Here is a 16,738-nt window from a genome sequence, read left to right as displayed (position 1 = left end):
AACATGCATGGAAGGTGGCACGTGTGAGCAAAGCACTCGCTCGCTCACATTTGTGAACGTGTAGGGAAGGTAATTGAATCCCATCTCTAGATAAGATGGTTCTGTTGGGTATCTTACCAGAACAGTATAATAAAGGGAACACATATCTAATTTTACATGTGTCAACAGCAGCAAGAAATGGTTTCTCACAACAGTGGAAAAATGAATAGATCGCTTCAGATGAAGTGGTGTAGGGTTTCCTGCCTAAGCAGGGGGTTGGACTAGAAGACCTCCAAGGTGCCTCCCAACCAGAGGTGGGTTTCAGCAGGTTCTGACCAGTTCTGAAGAACCGGTAGCGGAAATTTTGAGTAGTTTAGAGAACCGGTAGTAAAAATTCTGACTGGCCCCGTCCCCATCTTTTCTCTGCCTCCCGAGTCCCAGCTGATCGGGAGGAAATGGGGATTTTGCAGTAACCTTCCCCTGGATTGAGGTGGGAATGGAGATTTTACAGTATCCTTCCCCTGCCATGCCTACCAAGCCACCCCCACCAAGCCATGCCACGCCCACCAAGCCACACCCACAGAACTGGTAGTAAAAAAAATTTAAACCCACCATTGCTTCCAACTCTGATATTCTGTTATTCTGAATGTTTTATAAATATATATATATATATATATATATATATTAGAACATGCAGAGATGGGCAGATTAACACCAAAAATAAAAAAGAAGGAAGAAACAGAATATTTTTTAAGGTGGGAGTTATTTTACCAATGGCTAACTAACAGAAACAGAGGTTAGAAACTAAAAAGATTAAGAGGACAGTCAGTTATGTCAGTGGTAGTCAACCTGGTCCCTACCGCCCACTACTGGGCGTTCCAGCTTTCATGGTGGGTGGTAGGGGTTTTGTCGAATTGTCAAATTATAAATTTTATAAAGTAAAGTTACTTCCCTACTTTATAAATCACCATTACTGTGGAACCGGTGGGTGGTTAGAAAATTTTACTACTAACAGAGATACAAAAGTGGGCGGTAGGTATAAAAAGGTTGACTGAGTTATATAATGAAAGTTTTTCTAGTATCGAAAAGCTAATGCCACTATTACTATGAGATTATTATTAATGATATAGAATAGAATAGAATTTTTTATTGGCCAAATGTGATTGGACACACAAGGAATTTGTCTTGGTGCATATGCTCCAAGTTGTACCTTCATCAAGGTACAACACTTAAACACTTAATAATAGTCATAGGGTACAAATTTAACACTTAATGATACAACACTTAATGATATAGGCTAAAAATAAGCAATCAGGAAATAACCAATATCAATATAAATTGTAAGGATGCAAGCAACAAAGTTACAGTCATAAGGGGAAGGAGATGGGTGGTGGGAACGATGAGAAGATTAATAGTAGTGCAGACTTAGTAAATAGTTTGACAGTGTTGAGGGAATTACTCGTTTAGCAGAATGATGGCGTTCGGGGAAAAACTGTTCTTGTGTCTAGTTGTTCTGGTGTGCAGTGCTCTGTAGCGTCGTTTTGAGGGTAGGAGTTGAAACCGTTTATGTCCAGGATGCGAGGGATCTGCAAATATTTTCACGGCCCTCTTCTTGATTCGTGCAGTATACGGGTCCTCAGTGGAAGGCAGGTTGGTAGCAATTATTTTTTCTGCAGTTCTAATTATCCTCTGAAGTCTGTGTCTTTCTTGTTGGGTTGCAGAACCGAACCAGACAGTTATAGAGGTGCAAATGACAGACTCAATAATTCCCCTGTAGAACTGGATCAGCAGCTCCTTGGGCAGTTTGAGCTTACTGAGTTGGCGCAGAAAGAACATTCTTTGTTGTGCTTTTTTGATGACGTTTTTGATGTTAGCTGTCCATTTTAGATCTTGCGATATGGTAGAACCTAGAAATTTGAAGGTTTCTACTGTTTATGCTACGTTGTCTAGTATTGTGAGAGGTGGAAGTATGGAAGGGTTTCTCTTAAAGTCTACCACCATTTCTATGGTTTTGAGATTGTTCTGGTCGCACCACAAGGCTAGTTGTTCAACCTCCCACCTGTATGCAAATTCATCGTTGTCTTGAATGAGACAAATCGCCATTGTATCATCTGCAAACTTCAGTAGTTTAATAGATGGATTGCTGGAGATGCAGTCATTGGTATACAGAGAGAAGAGAAGTGGGGAGAGCACACAGCCTTGTGGGGACCCTGTGCTAATTGTACAGGTATCTGCTGTGATTCTGCTTAGCTTCACTTGTTGCTTCCTGTTTGTTAGGAAGCTTGTGATCCACTTACAAGTCTGTTCAGGTATCTGTAGCTGGTTTAGCTTAGTTAGAAGAGTGTCTGGAATGATGGTATTGAATGCTGAACTAAAGTCTACAAAAAGGACCCTTGCATAGGTCTTTGGAGACTCAAGATGTTGTAGGATGTAGTGCAGAGCCATATTAACAGCATCATCTGTTGATCTATTTGCTCGGTATGCAAATTGCAAGGGGTCTAACAGCGGATCCGTGATGGTTTTCAAGTGGGACAGCACTAGCCTTTCAAAGGTTTTCATGACTACAGATGTTAAAGCAACTGGTCTGTAGTCATTCAGTTCCTTGATGGTGGGCTTCTTCGGCACTGGGATGATGGTAGAGCGTTTGAAGCAAGAAGGAACATAGCACATCTCTAGTGATTTATTGAAGATACGGTTGAAGATGGGGGCCAATTGGTCAGCACAGACTTTTAAACAAGAAGGAGTTATCTTGTCTGGGCCTGGAGCTTTTCCTGGCTTTTGTCTGTGAATATGTATATTACGATTGCCATTATGCTTATTGTCTTTTTGTTGTTCAAAACTCATTGCACTCAGACAACACTCTGTTCATATAGATATTGAGTATAGATACCCAGAGGTTATGGGTAGCCTATGAATTTTATAAATAAACCAATCCTGGGAAAGACCGAGTCCTGGTGTCTTTAGCCAATATTATCAACCAGGTTTACAGCGATCAAGATTTCCTGCATGACCATTCAAATGTGCCATTGCACGGTTTCTGCCTTATTTCCCTTTGAGAGCCGCCTGCCATAAAGGAATGGGGAGGGGGAATGAATGGAGGATGCAGAGAAGGGGGGAATGACACGAACCAGAAGTGCCAGCCAGAGACAACGGTTGAACGATCCCAGGACACCAGGCGTAGGAACGGAATGCAAACGCCCACAGAAAAGAGACACCAAACTTTAGAACCGTTACCGAAACAACTAATTTGAACTTTATTGGACACTAGCAAGAGGACAGGATGGGGGGGAGAGCCTAGGACAGTGTTGGCAAAACTTGGGAGCACACACAGGGAGCGCCGGAAACTGGAAGAGCAACAGGCGATGGCTGGCGTGCCCAGAGAGTTGGTTCTGCATGCCACTTCCGGCAAGTGTGCCAATCACTGGTTTACCATCACTGGCCTAGGAGAAGAAAAATATTGGCTTTCTCCATAGCCGTATGAAGGTTGCAGGATTTGGGTTTGGCTAATCGAGAGAAAAGAAGGACTAGGGGGACAGGATAGCAGCCTTCCAATATTTGAGGGGCTGCCCCAAAGAAGAGGAGGGGGTCAACCTATTCTCCAAGGCACCAGAAGGGCAGGACAAGAAACAATGGATGGAAACTAGTCAAGGAGAGGAGCAACCTGGAATTAAGGAGAAACTTCCTGACAGTGAGGACAATTAACCAGTGGAGCAGAAGATGCCTTCAGAAGTTGTGGATGCTCCATCACTGGAGTTTTTAAAGAAGAGACTGGACAACCACCTGGCTGAAATGGTAGGGTTTCCTGCCAAGGAACACCTCCAAGGTCCCTTCCAACTCTGTGACTCTGTTATTCTGTGCTCCTTTGACCAAGGGAGCTGGGATCTTTGACCAAGGGAGCCCTGATCTTTGACCAAGGGAGCCCTGATCTTTGACCAAGGGAGCTGGGATCTTTGACCAAGGGAGCCATGATCTTTGACCAAGGAAACCAAGGGAGCCGGGATCTTTGACCAAGGGAGCCATGATCTTTGACCAAGGGAACCGGGATCTTTGACCAAGGGAACTGGGATCTTTGACCAAGGGAGCTGGGATCTTTGACCAAGGGAGCTGGGATCTTTGACCAAGGGAGCCGGGATCTTTGACCAAGGGAGCTGGGATCTTTGACCAAGGGAGCCATGATCTTTGACCAAGGGAGCTGGGATCTTTGACCAAGGGAGCCGGGATCTTTGACCAAGGGAGCCATGATCTTTGACCAAGGGAGCTGGGATCTTTGACCAAGGGAGCTGGGATCTTTGACCAAGGGAGCTGGGATCTTTGACCAAGGGAGCTGGGATCTTTGACCAAGGGAGCTGGGATCTTTGACCAAGGGAGCCATGATCTTTGACCAAGGGAGCTGGGATCTTTGACCAAGGGCGCTATGATCTTTGACCAAGGGAGCTGGGATCTTTGACCAAGGGAGCCATGATCTTTGACCAAGGGAGCCATGATCTTTGACCAAGGGAGCTGGGATCTTTGACCAAGGGAGCTGGGATCTTTGACCAAGGGAGCCATGATCTTTGACCAAGGGAGCTGGGATCTTTGACCAAGGGAGCTGGGATCTTTGACCAAGGGAGCCATGATCTTTGACCAAGGGAGCTGGGATCTTTGACCAAGGGAGCTGGGATCTTTGACCAAGGGAGCTGGGATCTTTGACCAAGGGAGCCATGATCTTTGACCAAGGGAGCCATGATCTTTGACCAAGGGAACTGGGATCTTTGACCAAGGGAGCTGGGATCTTTGACCAAGGGAGCTGGGACCTTTGAGCAAGGGAACTGGGATCTTTGACCAAGGGAGCTGGGACCTTTGACCAAGGGAGCCGGGATCTTTGACCAAGGGAGCCATGATCTTTGACCAAAGGCGCTGGGATCTTTGACCAAGGGAGCTGGGATCTTTGACCAAGGGAGCCATGATCTTTGACCAAGGGACCTGGGACCTTTGACCAAGGGTGCTGGGATCTTTGATCAAGGGAGCCGGGATCTTTGACCAAGGGAGCCGGGATCTTTGACCAAGGGAACCATGATCTTTGACCAAGGGGACCGGGATCTTTGACCAAGGGAGCTGGGATCTTTGACCAAAGGCGCTGGGATCTTTGACCAAAGGCGCTGGGATCTTTGACCAAGGGAGCTGGGACCTTTGACCAAGGGAGCCGGGATCTTTGACCAAGGGAGCTGGGACCTTTGACCAAGGGAGCTGGGGTCTGCCGACGTTCAGGTCAGAATTGGATCGTGTGAGACCGGTTGATTTCAACAAGGGAAGCCCAGATCGCTCTGCTCTTTCCAACAGTGGATTGGCAGGAGCGCCGAAGCGCCTGCGAGGGCGAACAGGGACGCGGAGCCCGGCCAGCTCTCTTCGGCAGAGCCTGGGGAGTGGGGGGTGGTGGTGTGTGGAGGGGGGGGCCTCTTCCCCGCCCCCAGCCCAGCCTCCTCCCCCTCCCCTTCCACGCCGGCCGCTGAAACTCGATCCGGGCCGTATATCCCCGAAGAGGCGGGCGGCAGCGCTCGGGGCAGCGGCCAGAGCCCCAGGACGGGCGCAAAGCGGGAGCCTCGCCGGGCCGGACCGAGAGAGATGCCACATCACTGCGAGCGCTGCCGGCGGCGGGGAAGGATGCGGGGGCGGGGGCTGCTGCTGCACGCGTGGCTGGCGGCTGCCGTCGTGGCCATCGGCATCCTGGCGCCCACCGCCTCGCTCGCCGGACCGGGTAGGGAACAGGTTGGAAGCCGGGGAGGGGGGCGGTGGTCTTAGAGACCCCCCCCTCCAGTCGCTGGGGGCTGGGGCTGTGCAGGAAGAGGCGGCTCCGCCAGCCCAACTTGGGAGTTTGGACCCTGCCAGGGGTTGGCTGACTTTTCTCCGAGTCGTGGAAGGGCGGGTGGAGGAAGGGTCCCGCCGGGGGGGTTGGGGGCGCAGAGGGGATCACCACGTGTTCGGCAGCCGTAGGAAGCCCCCGGGGGTGGGGGTGGGGGTCTGCCGGGCTGGACCCTCCCCTCCCGACTTCCTGCCGCCGCTTCTCGGGTGGGCTGACGAGCAGAAGGGAGGCAGGAGCCCCGGAAGGGCGCCCGAGTCCCCGGGAAGTTTTAGAATAGAATAACGAGAGTCGGGAGGGACCTTGGAGGTCATCTAGTCCAACCCCCCCCCCGCCGAAGCTAGAGACCCTATACCGTTCCTGACAGAGGGCAGCCAGGTCTCTTCTTGAAAGCCTCCAGCGATGAAGCTCCCAGAACATCCGGAGGCAACTTCTGTTCCATGGGTTGATTGTTCTCCCTAAGGAAAATTCCTTTTTATTTCCAGGTTGAATCTCTCCTTGGTCAGTTTCCATCTATTATTCCTTGTCTGGCCTTCAGGTGCCTTGGAAAATAGCTTGACCCCCTTCCTCAAATATTGGAAGATGCTCTTCTGTCTCCCCTGGTCCTTCTCTTCCCTAGACCAGCCATGCCAGGTTCCCACGCGGCTCCCGTGTGCGCGTCCCCTTCGGCCGGGTTCCCGCTCCTTTCAGTCCCGCGGGGAAACATTGGAAAGTCCCCCCACCCCCCTCCCGCAGGCGCTGGCGGAGACGGGGGTCTTCCCGGGCCACCTGTCGGTGGGAGATGCCCCGAAAGGAGACGGCAGCGCAGCGCAGCACATGCTTGGGCATCGGACGGAGCGGGATCCAATCTGGGTCGTTCGCTGAAGATGGGCTCCGAAAGCTGGCAAGATGAAACCTCTGGTCCAGGAGACCGACCCAGATTTTGGATCCTGCAACGTTACCCTGGGAAACGTAGATCCGGCTCCATTCCTCCGGCGGATTGTTTGCCCACTCTGGGCTCCTGATCGAGCAGGAAGCAGCGAGATTAAGATTAAGAGGTGGTGATGGAGGAGGAGGAGGAGGAGGAGGAGGAGGAGGAGGAGGAGGAGGAGGAAAAAGTATGTGGGGTCCTTGGAGCTCTCTGAGCTTAGTGGTTTTCTTGTAGACGTTTCATGACCCAACTAGGTAACATCATCAGTGTTAGAAGGGAATTTGTGGAAAGGAGGAGGAAGACAGGGAGGGGGAGGGGAGGGGGAGGAGGAGGACTATGGGGTCCTTGGTGCTCTTTGAGCTGTGTGGTTTTCTTGCTGTCATCTCATGACCCAAGTAGGGAACACCATCAGTGCTAGAAGGGAGTGGGGTTTGTGGAGGAGGAGGAAGAGGAGGAGGAGGAGGAGGAAGGCTGTTGGTACCCTGTTGCTCTCTGAGCTTGGTGATTTTCTTGCAGACATTCCATCACCCAATTAGGTAACATCATCAAAGCTAGAAGGGAGTGGGGTTTGGGAGGAGAGGAGGAGGATGAGGAGGAAGAGGAGGAGGAGAAGGAGAAGATGGAGGAGGAGGAGGAGGAGGAGGAGGAGGAGGAGGAGGAGGACAACGACAACGACAACGACTGTGGGGTCCTTGGTGCTCTCTGAGCTTGGTGATTTTCTTGCAGAAGTTTCATGACCCAAGTAGGGAACACCATCAGTGCTAGAAGGGAGTGGGGTTTGTGGAGAGGAGGAGGGGGTGGGGAGGGAGAAGGAGGAAGACTTCTAAATTTGGTTGTTCTCTTGCAGATCTTTCATGACCCCCTCTTCTTAATTCCAGGTTGTTTCTCGCATTGATTAGTTCCCATCCATGGTTTCTTGTCCTGCCTTCTGGTGCTTTGGAGAATAACTTGACCTTCCTCTTCTTTGGGGCCGCCCCTCAAATACTGGAAGACTGCTCTCATGTCCCTACTAGTCCTTCTTCTCTCTAGACTAGCCAAGCCCAATTCCTCCAACTGTTTTTCATATGTTTTCATCTCTAGGCCTTTAATCCATCTTATTTGCTCTTCTCTGCACTTTTTCAAAAGTCTCAACATCTTTATTGTAGTGTGGTGGCCAAAACTGGATGCAGTATTTCAGGTGTGGCCTTACTAAACCTTTACGGAAGCAGTACCAATACTCAATAACCTCTAGCTACAGCTACTTCTCTCCTGGCTGATATGTGAAAGGAGGGTGTGTTTTGCATCACCCCCTTGTTTCTCTCTCCAAAGACCCCCCCACCTCCAAACTGCTGGTCCCTCTGATAGTTTGTCAAGAGGAAACATCTCCATTCTCCAATTTTTATTTTTATTTGAGACCAGCTTCACTTTGCCAAACATGATAGATAGAAAGATAGACAGACAAATAAATGATAGATAGATAGATAAATAGATAGAATTTAGAATTTAGAATTTTTATTGGCCAAGTGTGATTGGACACACAAGGAATTTGTCTTGGTGCATATGCTCTCAGTGTACATAAAAGAAAAAATACGTTCATCAAGGTACAACATTTACAACACAATTGATGGTCAATATATCAATATAAATCATAAGGATTGCCAGCAAAAAGTTATAGTCATACAGTCATAAGTGGAAAGAAATTGGTGATGGGAACTATGAAACGATTAATAGTAGTGCAGATTCAGTAAATAGTCTGACAGTGTTGAGATAGATGATAGATAGATAGATAGATAGATAGATAGATAGATAGATAGATAGATAGACAGACAGACAGACAGACAGACAGACAGACAGACAGACAGATGATAGATGATAGATAGAAAGTTAGGCAGACAGATGATAGATAGATAGATAGATAGATAGATAGATAGATAGATAGATAGATAGATAGATAGATAGATAGATAGATATAATATTGGCCAAGTGTGATTGGACAAACAAGGAATTTTTCTTTGGTGCATATGCTCTCAGTGTACATAAAAAGACAAGATACATTCATCAAGAATCATAAGGTACAACACTTACAACACTTAATGATAGTCATAAGGTACAAATAAGCATTCAAACCGTACTAGGAAACAATCAATATTGATATAAATCATAAGAATACAAGCAACAAGTTACAGTCATAAAGTCATAAGTGGAAGGAGATGGGTGATGGGAACGATGAGAAGATTAATAGTAGTGCAGACTTTTATTTATTTTTATTTATTTATTTATTTTGTCACAACAGTATATATAAGCATAAGTATGAAAATAGCTATATAATATGTAAGCATATATATAAGCATAAGTATGTAATAACTATATTAATTGGATATAATGAAAGGAAACAATAGGACAGGAACGGTAGGCACGTTTGTGCTCTTATGCATGCCCCTTATAGTCCTCTTAGGAATGGGGTGAGGTCAATGGTAGACAGTTTTTGGTTAAAGCTTTGGGGATTTTGAGAAGAGACCACAGAGTCAGGTAGTGTGTTCCAAGTATTAATAACTCTGTTACAGAAGTCATATTTTCTGCAATCAAGATTGAAGCGGTTAACATTAAGTTTAAATCTATTGTTTGCTCTTGTATTGTTGTGATTGAAGCTGAAGTAGTCTTCAACAGGAAGGACATTGCAATAGATGATTCTATGAGTTAAACACAGGTCCTGTCGAAGGCGGCGGAGTTCTAAGTTTTCTAAATTCAAGATTTCAAGTCTGGTGGCATAAGGTATTTTGTTGTATTCAGAGGGGTGGAGAACTCTTCTTGTAAAATATTTCTGAACACGTTCAATTGTACTGATGTCTGAAATGTGGTATGGGTTCCAGACAGGCGAGCTGTATTCAAGAATTGGTCTAACAAATGTTTTATATGCTCTGGTTAGTAGTGCAGTATTTCTGGAGAAGAAGCTACGTAAGATTAGGTTTACAACTCTTAAAGCCTTTTTTGCGATGTAGTTGCAGTGGGCTTTGGCACTTAGATCATTGGATACGAAAACTCCAAGGTCTTTAACGGGTTGAGGGTCATCTGTAAGGTAATGTCCATCGAGTTTGTATTTAGTGTTCTGATTCTTTTTTCCAATGTGTAAGACTGAGCATTTGCTGGTTGAGATTTGGAGTTGCCAAGTTTTTGACCATTCCAACACAAAGTCAAGGTCTTTTTGAAGGGTAGCTGTATTGTTGGTAGTGTTAAATAGTTTGACATCGTCATCTAAAAGAACACAATTATTTTTAATATGGTCACAGAGATCATTAATGTATAATATGAAGAGTGTTGGTCCAAGAACGCTGCCTTGAGGAATGCCGCTATTGACAGGAACAGGATTTGATAGGGCACTGCCTATTTTGACCACTTGTTGTCTGTTTGACAGGAACGCTGTTATCCAATTGTGGAGGGGTCTGGAGATGCCGTAGGATTTTAGTTTTAGGACTTAATAAGTAGTTTGACAGTGTTGAGGGAATTATTTGTTTAGCAGAGTGATGGCGTTCGGGGAAAAACTGTTCTTGTGTCTAGTTGTTCCGATGTGCAGTGCTCTATAGCATCGTTTTGAGGGTAGGAGTTGAAACAGTTTATGTCCTGGATGTGAGGGATCTGTAAATATTTTCACGGCCCTCTTCTTGATTTGTGCAGTATACAGGTCCTCAATGGAAGGCAGGTTGGTAGCAATTATTTTTTCTGCCATTCTAATGATCCTCTGAAGTCTGTGTCCGTCTTGTTGGGTTGCAGAACCAAACCAGACAGTTATGGAGGTGCAGATGACAGACTCAATCATTCCTCTGGAGAATTGATGCACCCCTGATGACGCAGAGTTCTGACGCTTGAGGTCAGAACTCCCCCACCCCCCATGGCTTGGCAGAAGAGGGGCAGCCCAAAGGGTGGGCCTTCCCCCCCTCCCCCGCCGCCGCTATTGCAGCCCTGCGTTACTTGAGGCCGAGTCCTTTCCTTTGTCTGCCTTTTCTGGCCTGGCTGAGGAGGCCAAGCGAAGCAGCTGTTTTTCTGGGAGGGGTCTCCTCCCATTTTGAGTGAAGGGAAGGTCCTCCTTCTCCGGTAATTAATCTAATTGCATGGCGGCTTTGTGGAGGAGTTTTGGCTTCCGCTTCTCTTTGCAAGACAATTGTCCCCTGCTGGAAAACAACAGTGGGCGCCTTGAGGCTGGGAGGGGGGGGGAAATGGGGCTGGGGGTGGGTCCCCCTTGCTTGGCTTCTCTTGGGGAGCTTCAGCCTGTCTCCTGGGATGGGCAGGTTTGTAGCCAGGGAGGAGGAGGAGGAGGAGAAAGGCAAAGGTTTTGGCAAGCCTTAGGAGACAGGATGGAGCCCTTCATTTAGAAAGAACAATTGATGAGCCCTCATCTCCATCTCTCTCTCTCTCTCTCTCTCTCCTTCACGCTGTTTGGAAAAAGGCCTGGTGCAGGACAAAGGGAAAGGGAAAGGACAGCAGTGTCCTTTCTTTCTTCCTTCCTTCCTTCCTTTCTTCCTTCCTTCCTTCCTTTCTTCCTTTCTTCCTTTCTTTCTTTCTTTCTTTCTTTCTTTCTTTCCCTTTGTTTCTTTCTTTCTCTTTCTTTCTTCTTTCTTTCCCTTTCTTTCCTTTTCTTTCTTTCCCTTTCTTTCCTTTTCTTTCTTTCCCTTTCTTTCTTCCTTCTTTCTTCCTTCCTTTCTTTCCCTTTCTTTCTTTCTTTCTTTCTTTCTTTCAACCCTATTGCAAAGTACCAGGATCTAGTTGGGGTTTGGAACTGTGGAGAAGGAAAAGCCACATCCTTGGCTCTCTCAGAAGGCCTGGACAAGGAAGAAATAGAGATAGATAGATAGATAGATAGACAGAGAGACAGACAGAGGGATAATGATAGAAAGAAAGAAAGAAAGAAAGAAAGAAAGAAAGAAAGAAAGAAAGAAAGAAAGAGACAGACAGACAATGAGAAGGATAGATAGATAGATAGATAGATAGATAGATAGATAGATAGATAGATAGATAGATAGACAGACAGACAGACAGACAGAGGGATAATGATAGAAAGAAAGAAAGAAAGAAAGAAAGAAAGAAAGAAAGAAAGAAAGAAAGAAAGAAAGAAAGACAGACAATGAGAAGGATAGATAGATAGATAGATAGATAGATAGATAGATAGATAGATAGATAGATAGATAGATAGACAGAGAGACAGACAGAGGGATAATGATAGAAAGAAAGAAAGAAAGAAAGAAAGAAAGAAAGAAAGAAAGAAAGAAGAGACAATGATAGAAAGTTAGATAGATAGACAGACAGACAGATAATTATAGAAAGAAAGAAAGAAAGAAAGAAAGAAAGAAAGAAAGACAGACAATGAGAAGGATAGATAGATAGATAGATGATAGATAGATAGATAGATAGATAGATAGATAGATAGATAGATAGACAGACAGACAGACACAGACAGAGAAAGAAAGAAAGAAAGAAAGAAAGAAAGAAAGAAAGAAAGAAAGAAAGAAAGAAAGAAAGAAAGAATTCTTTATTGGCCAACTGTAATCGGACACACAAGGAATTTGTCTCCAGTGCATAACCTCACAGTGTACATACAAACTACAAGGTGATAGGTCATAATTCATAGTTACAATCATTAATCATAAGCTACAAACAACAATTGATATAATCATAAGAAACCAATAAGATCGTAGGAAAGATGAGAGATGAGTTCTGCGGGAATTACTTGTTCAGCAGAGTCACGGCCCAGGGGAGAAAAAACTACCTTTATGTCTGGTTGTTTTGGCCTGCAATGTAGTGCCATCCTGAGGGGCAAAACTGAAGCAGATTTTGTCCAGGATGCGAGGGGTCGGTAGCTATTTTCTCAACCCTCTTTCTGGTTCCTGCCTTGTACAGGCCCTCAATGGAAGGCAGGTTGGTAGCCATCGGGTTTTTTCTGCAGTCCTAACTATCCGTTGAAATCTGAGCCTATCCTGTATGCTTCCTTTCGCCAAACCAGAAAGTTGTGGAGGGTGCAAATGACAGACTCAGTCAATCCTCTGGAAAACTCTTATCAGCAGCTCCTAGGGTGGTCTGAGCTTTCTGCCTTGGCGCAGTAAGAACATTCTTTGCTGTGCCTTTTTAATGACGGTTGTAATGTGAGGTGTCCACTTCAAGTCCTTGGAGAACCTAGAAACTTGAAGGTCTCTTCTGTTGATTCCGTGTTGCCTAATATTGTGAGAGGTGGTAGAATAGGAGAGCCTCTTCTCAAATCTACTGTCATCTTCTACCCTCAAAACGACATTATGATGTAGAGCAGGGGTCTCCAACCTTGGCAACTTTAAGACTTGTGGACTTGAATTCCTCAATTCTGGGAATTGAAGTCCACAAGTCTTAAAGTTGCCAAGATTGGATACCCCTGATATAGAGCATTGCACACCAGAACAACTAGACACAAGGACAGTTTTCCCCCCGCATGCCATCACTCTGCTCAACAAATTCCCACAACACAGTCAAACTATTTAGCAAGACGGTATGACTGTTATTCTTCTCACCTTTCCTATTACCTAGCTCCTTCGGCCGACGAAAAAATGCTTTTAAAAGTAAAAAAAAAACCAACTCTGATGATCGCGCGGCTCAGCTGGGGTGGGGGTGGGGGCAGGGATTTTTGCTACCGGTTCTCCGAACCACCCGCCGCCACCCGCCACTACCAGATCGGGTAATCCGGTCCAAACTGGGAGCATTTCACCCCTGCTTTTGTTTATACTTGGAAACCACTTCTGGACTTTGTGCTCGAGGTCAGGGGGGGGAAATGAAACTTTGACTTTGGGTTTTACCGATCAGATAGGTTTGTTGTTGTAGAAATGGGTAATCTATACTATTATATAAAAGTAAAAAGTTGAGGTTTGATGTGATTATTTTATTCTACTGCACCAAAAGGAGTCAGGTTAGTGCCTTTTCTTTCTCTCTCTCTCTTTCCTTCCTTCCTTCCTTCCTTCCTTCCTTCTTTCTTTCTTTCTTTCTTTCTTTCTTTCTTTCTTTCCCTTTGCCCTACACTTTTCCTTTCCCTTTTCCCTCCCTTATCTTTCCTACTATTTTCTTTTGTATTTCGGTATATTATAATATCGGTACGTAAATAAATAAAACTTTGATTAGAAAAACAGTAATAGCTTGGGATTCTTTGCAATTCTCTTTGTCTGATTCGAGCAACTTAGCTTGCTGCAAGATGCTCATATTCTGCCAGACCCCTTCCCCATTTCTCTTTCCCCCCACCACCTCAGTTACAAAGTTTTGAAGTCACAACTCCAGTGAGTTTGTGGTCTCTTCATGGTCCTCTGCCTTTGCTTTCTGGGAAGAGAAGGAAGTGCAGAATTAAAGCAAGCGAAAAATAACAAGTGACGTCAGACATATTGGTTTAATTTCTGGGTGTCTGGGAGGTACTCCAGGGTCTGATGCTTGGTGTAAATGTGTTGCAGGTGCCCCAAATATCCCATGTCTTCAAATTTGAGTTTCCATATCTTAAAGCCATCCTCTCTGATGCTGTGAATTCTTAGCTTCTATCCGTTTAGTTACTCGGAGTGTGTAGCTACTCAGAGTGTGTAGTTACTCAGAGTGTAGTTACATGGAGTGTGTAGTTACTCAGAGTGTAGTTACATGGAGTGTGTAGTTACTCAGAGTGTAGTTACATGGAGTGTGTAGTTACTCAGGGTGTAGTTACTCAGAGTGTGCAGTTACTCAGGGTGTAGTTACTCAGAGTGTGTAGTTACTCAGAGTGTAGTTACATGGAGTGTGTAGTTACTCAGAGTGTGTAGTTCAGCCATGGCTGAATAACTTTTTCATTACAGGTAGTCCTCGACTTACGAACATCGAGTCCAAACATTTATGTTGCTGAGTGAGACATTTGTTAAGTGAGCTTTGCCCCATTTTTGTGACTTTTCATGCCACGCTTGTTAAGTGAGTCACTGCAGTTGTTACATTAGAAACGTGGTTGTTAAGTGAATCCGGCTTCCCCAATGACAGGTCGCAAAAGGGGATCGCGTGACCCTCGGGGTGCTACGACCGTCATAAATGTGAGTCTGTTGTCAAGCATCCAAATATAAACCACGTGACCATGGGGATGCTGGTCGTAACTGCGAAAAGGGGTCTTGAGTCCCTTTTTTTTCACTGCCGTTGTGACTTCAAACGGTCACTAAATGAACTGTTGTAAGTCAAGAACTACCTGTAACTTTTTTTCTCTCAGGTTTCTCGCCTCAGAGAAACACTTTTTAATCTGCACTGAGTCACCTAGGAAGGTGGGATTGTTGATGTTGTTGTCGTTGTTGTTGTTTTGGCACTGTGTGGTAGCACCTGAATTGTGTGCCTGTCACAACCCCAGAGGGAGAAGTGTGACGTTAAAAATGGTGGTATCAGGACTTTCCTAGATATTCTCCACATTCTCTCTTCCCCTCAAGTCTCACTTGGTGGCAGGTCAAAGATGAGGAGCAGTAGATGGTCCTGCTTGTGGAATGATTCTGGTGAGGACACAACCATCCTTACACTGACACAATTGTCCAGACTTCTTAAAAGTAGGCATCAGGACAGTAAATGCCCTTGAATGCCTCCTGAAACGCTTTCAGTTCCTGGCTCCAAAAGAACCCGTCTACCTAGAATAATCAATCAATCAGAATAGAGCTGGAAGGGACCCTGGAGGTCTTCTAGTCCAACCCCCTGCTCAAGCAGGAGGCTCTACTAGACCATTTCAATCAATCAATCAGAATAGAGCTGGAAGGGACCCTGGAGGTCTTCTAGTCCAGCCCCTTGCTCAAGCAGGAGATTCTAGACCATTTCAATCAATCAATCAACCAACCAACTAACCAACCAACCAACCAATCAGAATAGAGCTGGAAGGGACCTTGGAGGTCTTCTAGTCCAGCCCCTTGCTCAAGCAGGAGATTCTAGACCATTTCAATCAATCAATTAATCAATCAATCACCAACCAACCAACCAACCAATCAGAATAGAGCTGAAAGGGACCTTGGAGGTCTTCTAGTCCAGCCCCTTGCTCAAGCAGGAGACCCTCTACCATTTCAGACAACTGACTGTCTGGTCCCTTCTTTAAAACCTCCAGTGATGGAGCACACACAACCTTTGTTTTGTCACAACAGTATATATAAGCATAAGCATGAAAATAACTATATAATACATAAGCATATATATGAGCATAAGTATGTAATAACTATATTAATTATGAAAGGAAACAATAGGACAGGAACGGTAGGCACGTTTTGTGCTCTTATGCACGCCCCTTAAAAAACTTCTGAAGGCAACTTCTGTTCCACTGGTCAATTGTCCTCACTGTTCGGAAGTTGAGTTGAGTTGAGTTGAGTTGAGTTAAGAATAAGCTCAAAGGCACAGTTGAAAGGCCAAGAAGGAGCCACTTCATTTCATTCACATCATCTCAAACCTGGGAATTCATTTCTGAACCTTTTGGTTTAGTGTGGAAACCTTTTCCACTAGAGGGAAGCAGAGATCCGTCCTTTGTTCCAGCTAAACTTCCGGAGATTCAGCAGCTTCTGGTTCAAAGGCCAATCAGCTGAAACTCCTAACAGGGATGGGAATGTCCACTCCTGGGAAGTTCCTGGTAATTGCCCAAATGAGAATGGTCAATAGGTATGGAAAGTATTCTTCTTCTTGAGCCCTATCCATCATCGGACGTTGGCGATCATGTCGGCAATCCAATTTTTATTCAACAGCATCACGAGAAAGCGCTGCTGAGTTTTGTCCAAACCGGTCCCTTAGATTTTGAAGCCATGTTGTTTTTTCTTCTGCCTGGACCTCGTTGGCCTTCAATCTTTCCCTGGAAGATTAAGTGAAGGATGCCGTACTTTTCCGGGTGTCTCATCTCATATCCGAAATATTCTAACTTTTGCTTTTTTATGGTTTTGATTATTTCCCTCGGCTTTCCCAGGTGCAGCGGTGAAATCTGAACCGGTGTCGTGTCCCACTCCTCCTCTGACGGCCGGGTCGGGGGAGTCCCTATCAAGCGTGCCTCTGCAGCTTTGCCAAAGTTCTGTCAGAGTTCT

At 45.6% G+C, this 16,738-nt stretch overlaps 1 protein-coding gene across 1 annotated transcript in view; it reads left to right on the top strand.

The window, feature by feature from the left end:
* The first annotated feature begins 5,496 nt into the window (after positions 1 to 5,496).
* CPZ (carboxypeptidase Z) overlaps positions 5,497 to 16,738 on the top strand; it is a 31,100-nt gene continuing 19,858 nt past the window's right edge. Inside the window, exon 1 of the mRNA XM_058193215.1 lies at positions 5,497 to 5,713. Within this exon, the coding sequence (XP_058049198.1) occupies positions 5,581 to 5,713 (133 nt within the window). The 5' untranslated portion in view covers positions 5,497 to 5,580. The remainder of the gene's footprint in view (positions 5,714 to 16,738) is intronic.

Source organism: Ahaetulla prasina, chromosome 8 (assembly GCF_028640845.1).
Source record: "Ahaetulla prasina isolate Xishuangbanna chromosome 8, ASM2864084v1, whole genome shotgun sequence".
Classification (NCBI taxonomy): Eukaryota; Metazoa; Chordata; class Lepidosauria; order Squamata; family Colubridae; genus Ahaetulla; species Ahaetulla prasina.
The sequence above is the reverse complement of the archived record's forward strand: the minus strand, read 5'-3'. Positions and strand labels throughout refer to the sequence as shown.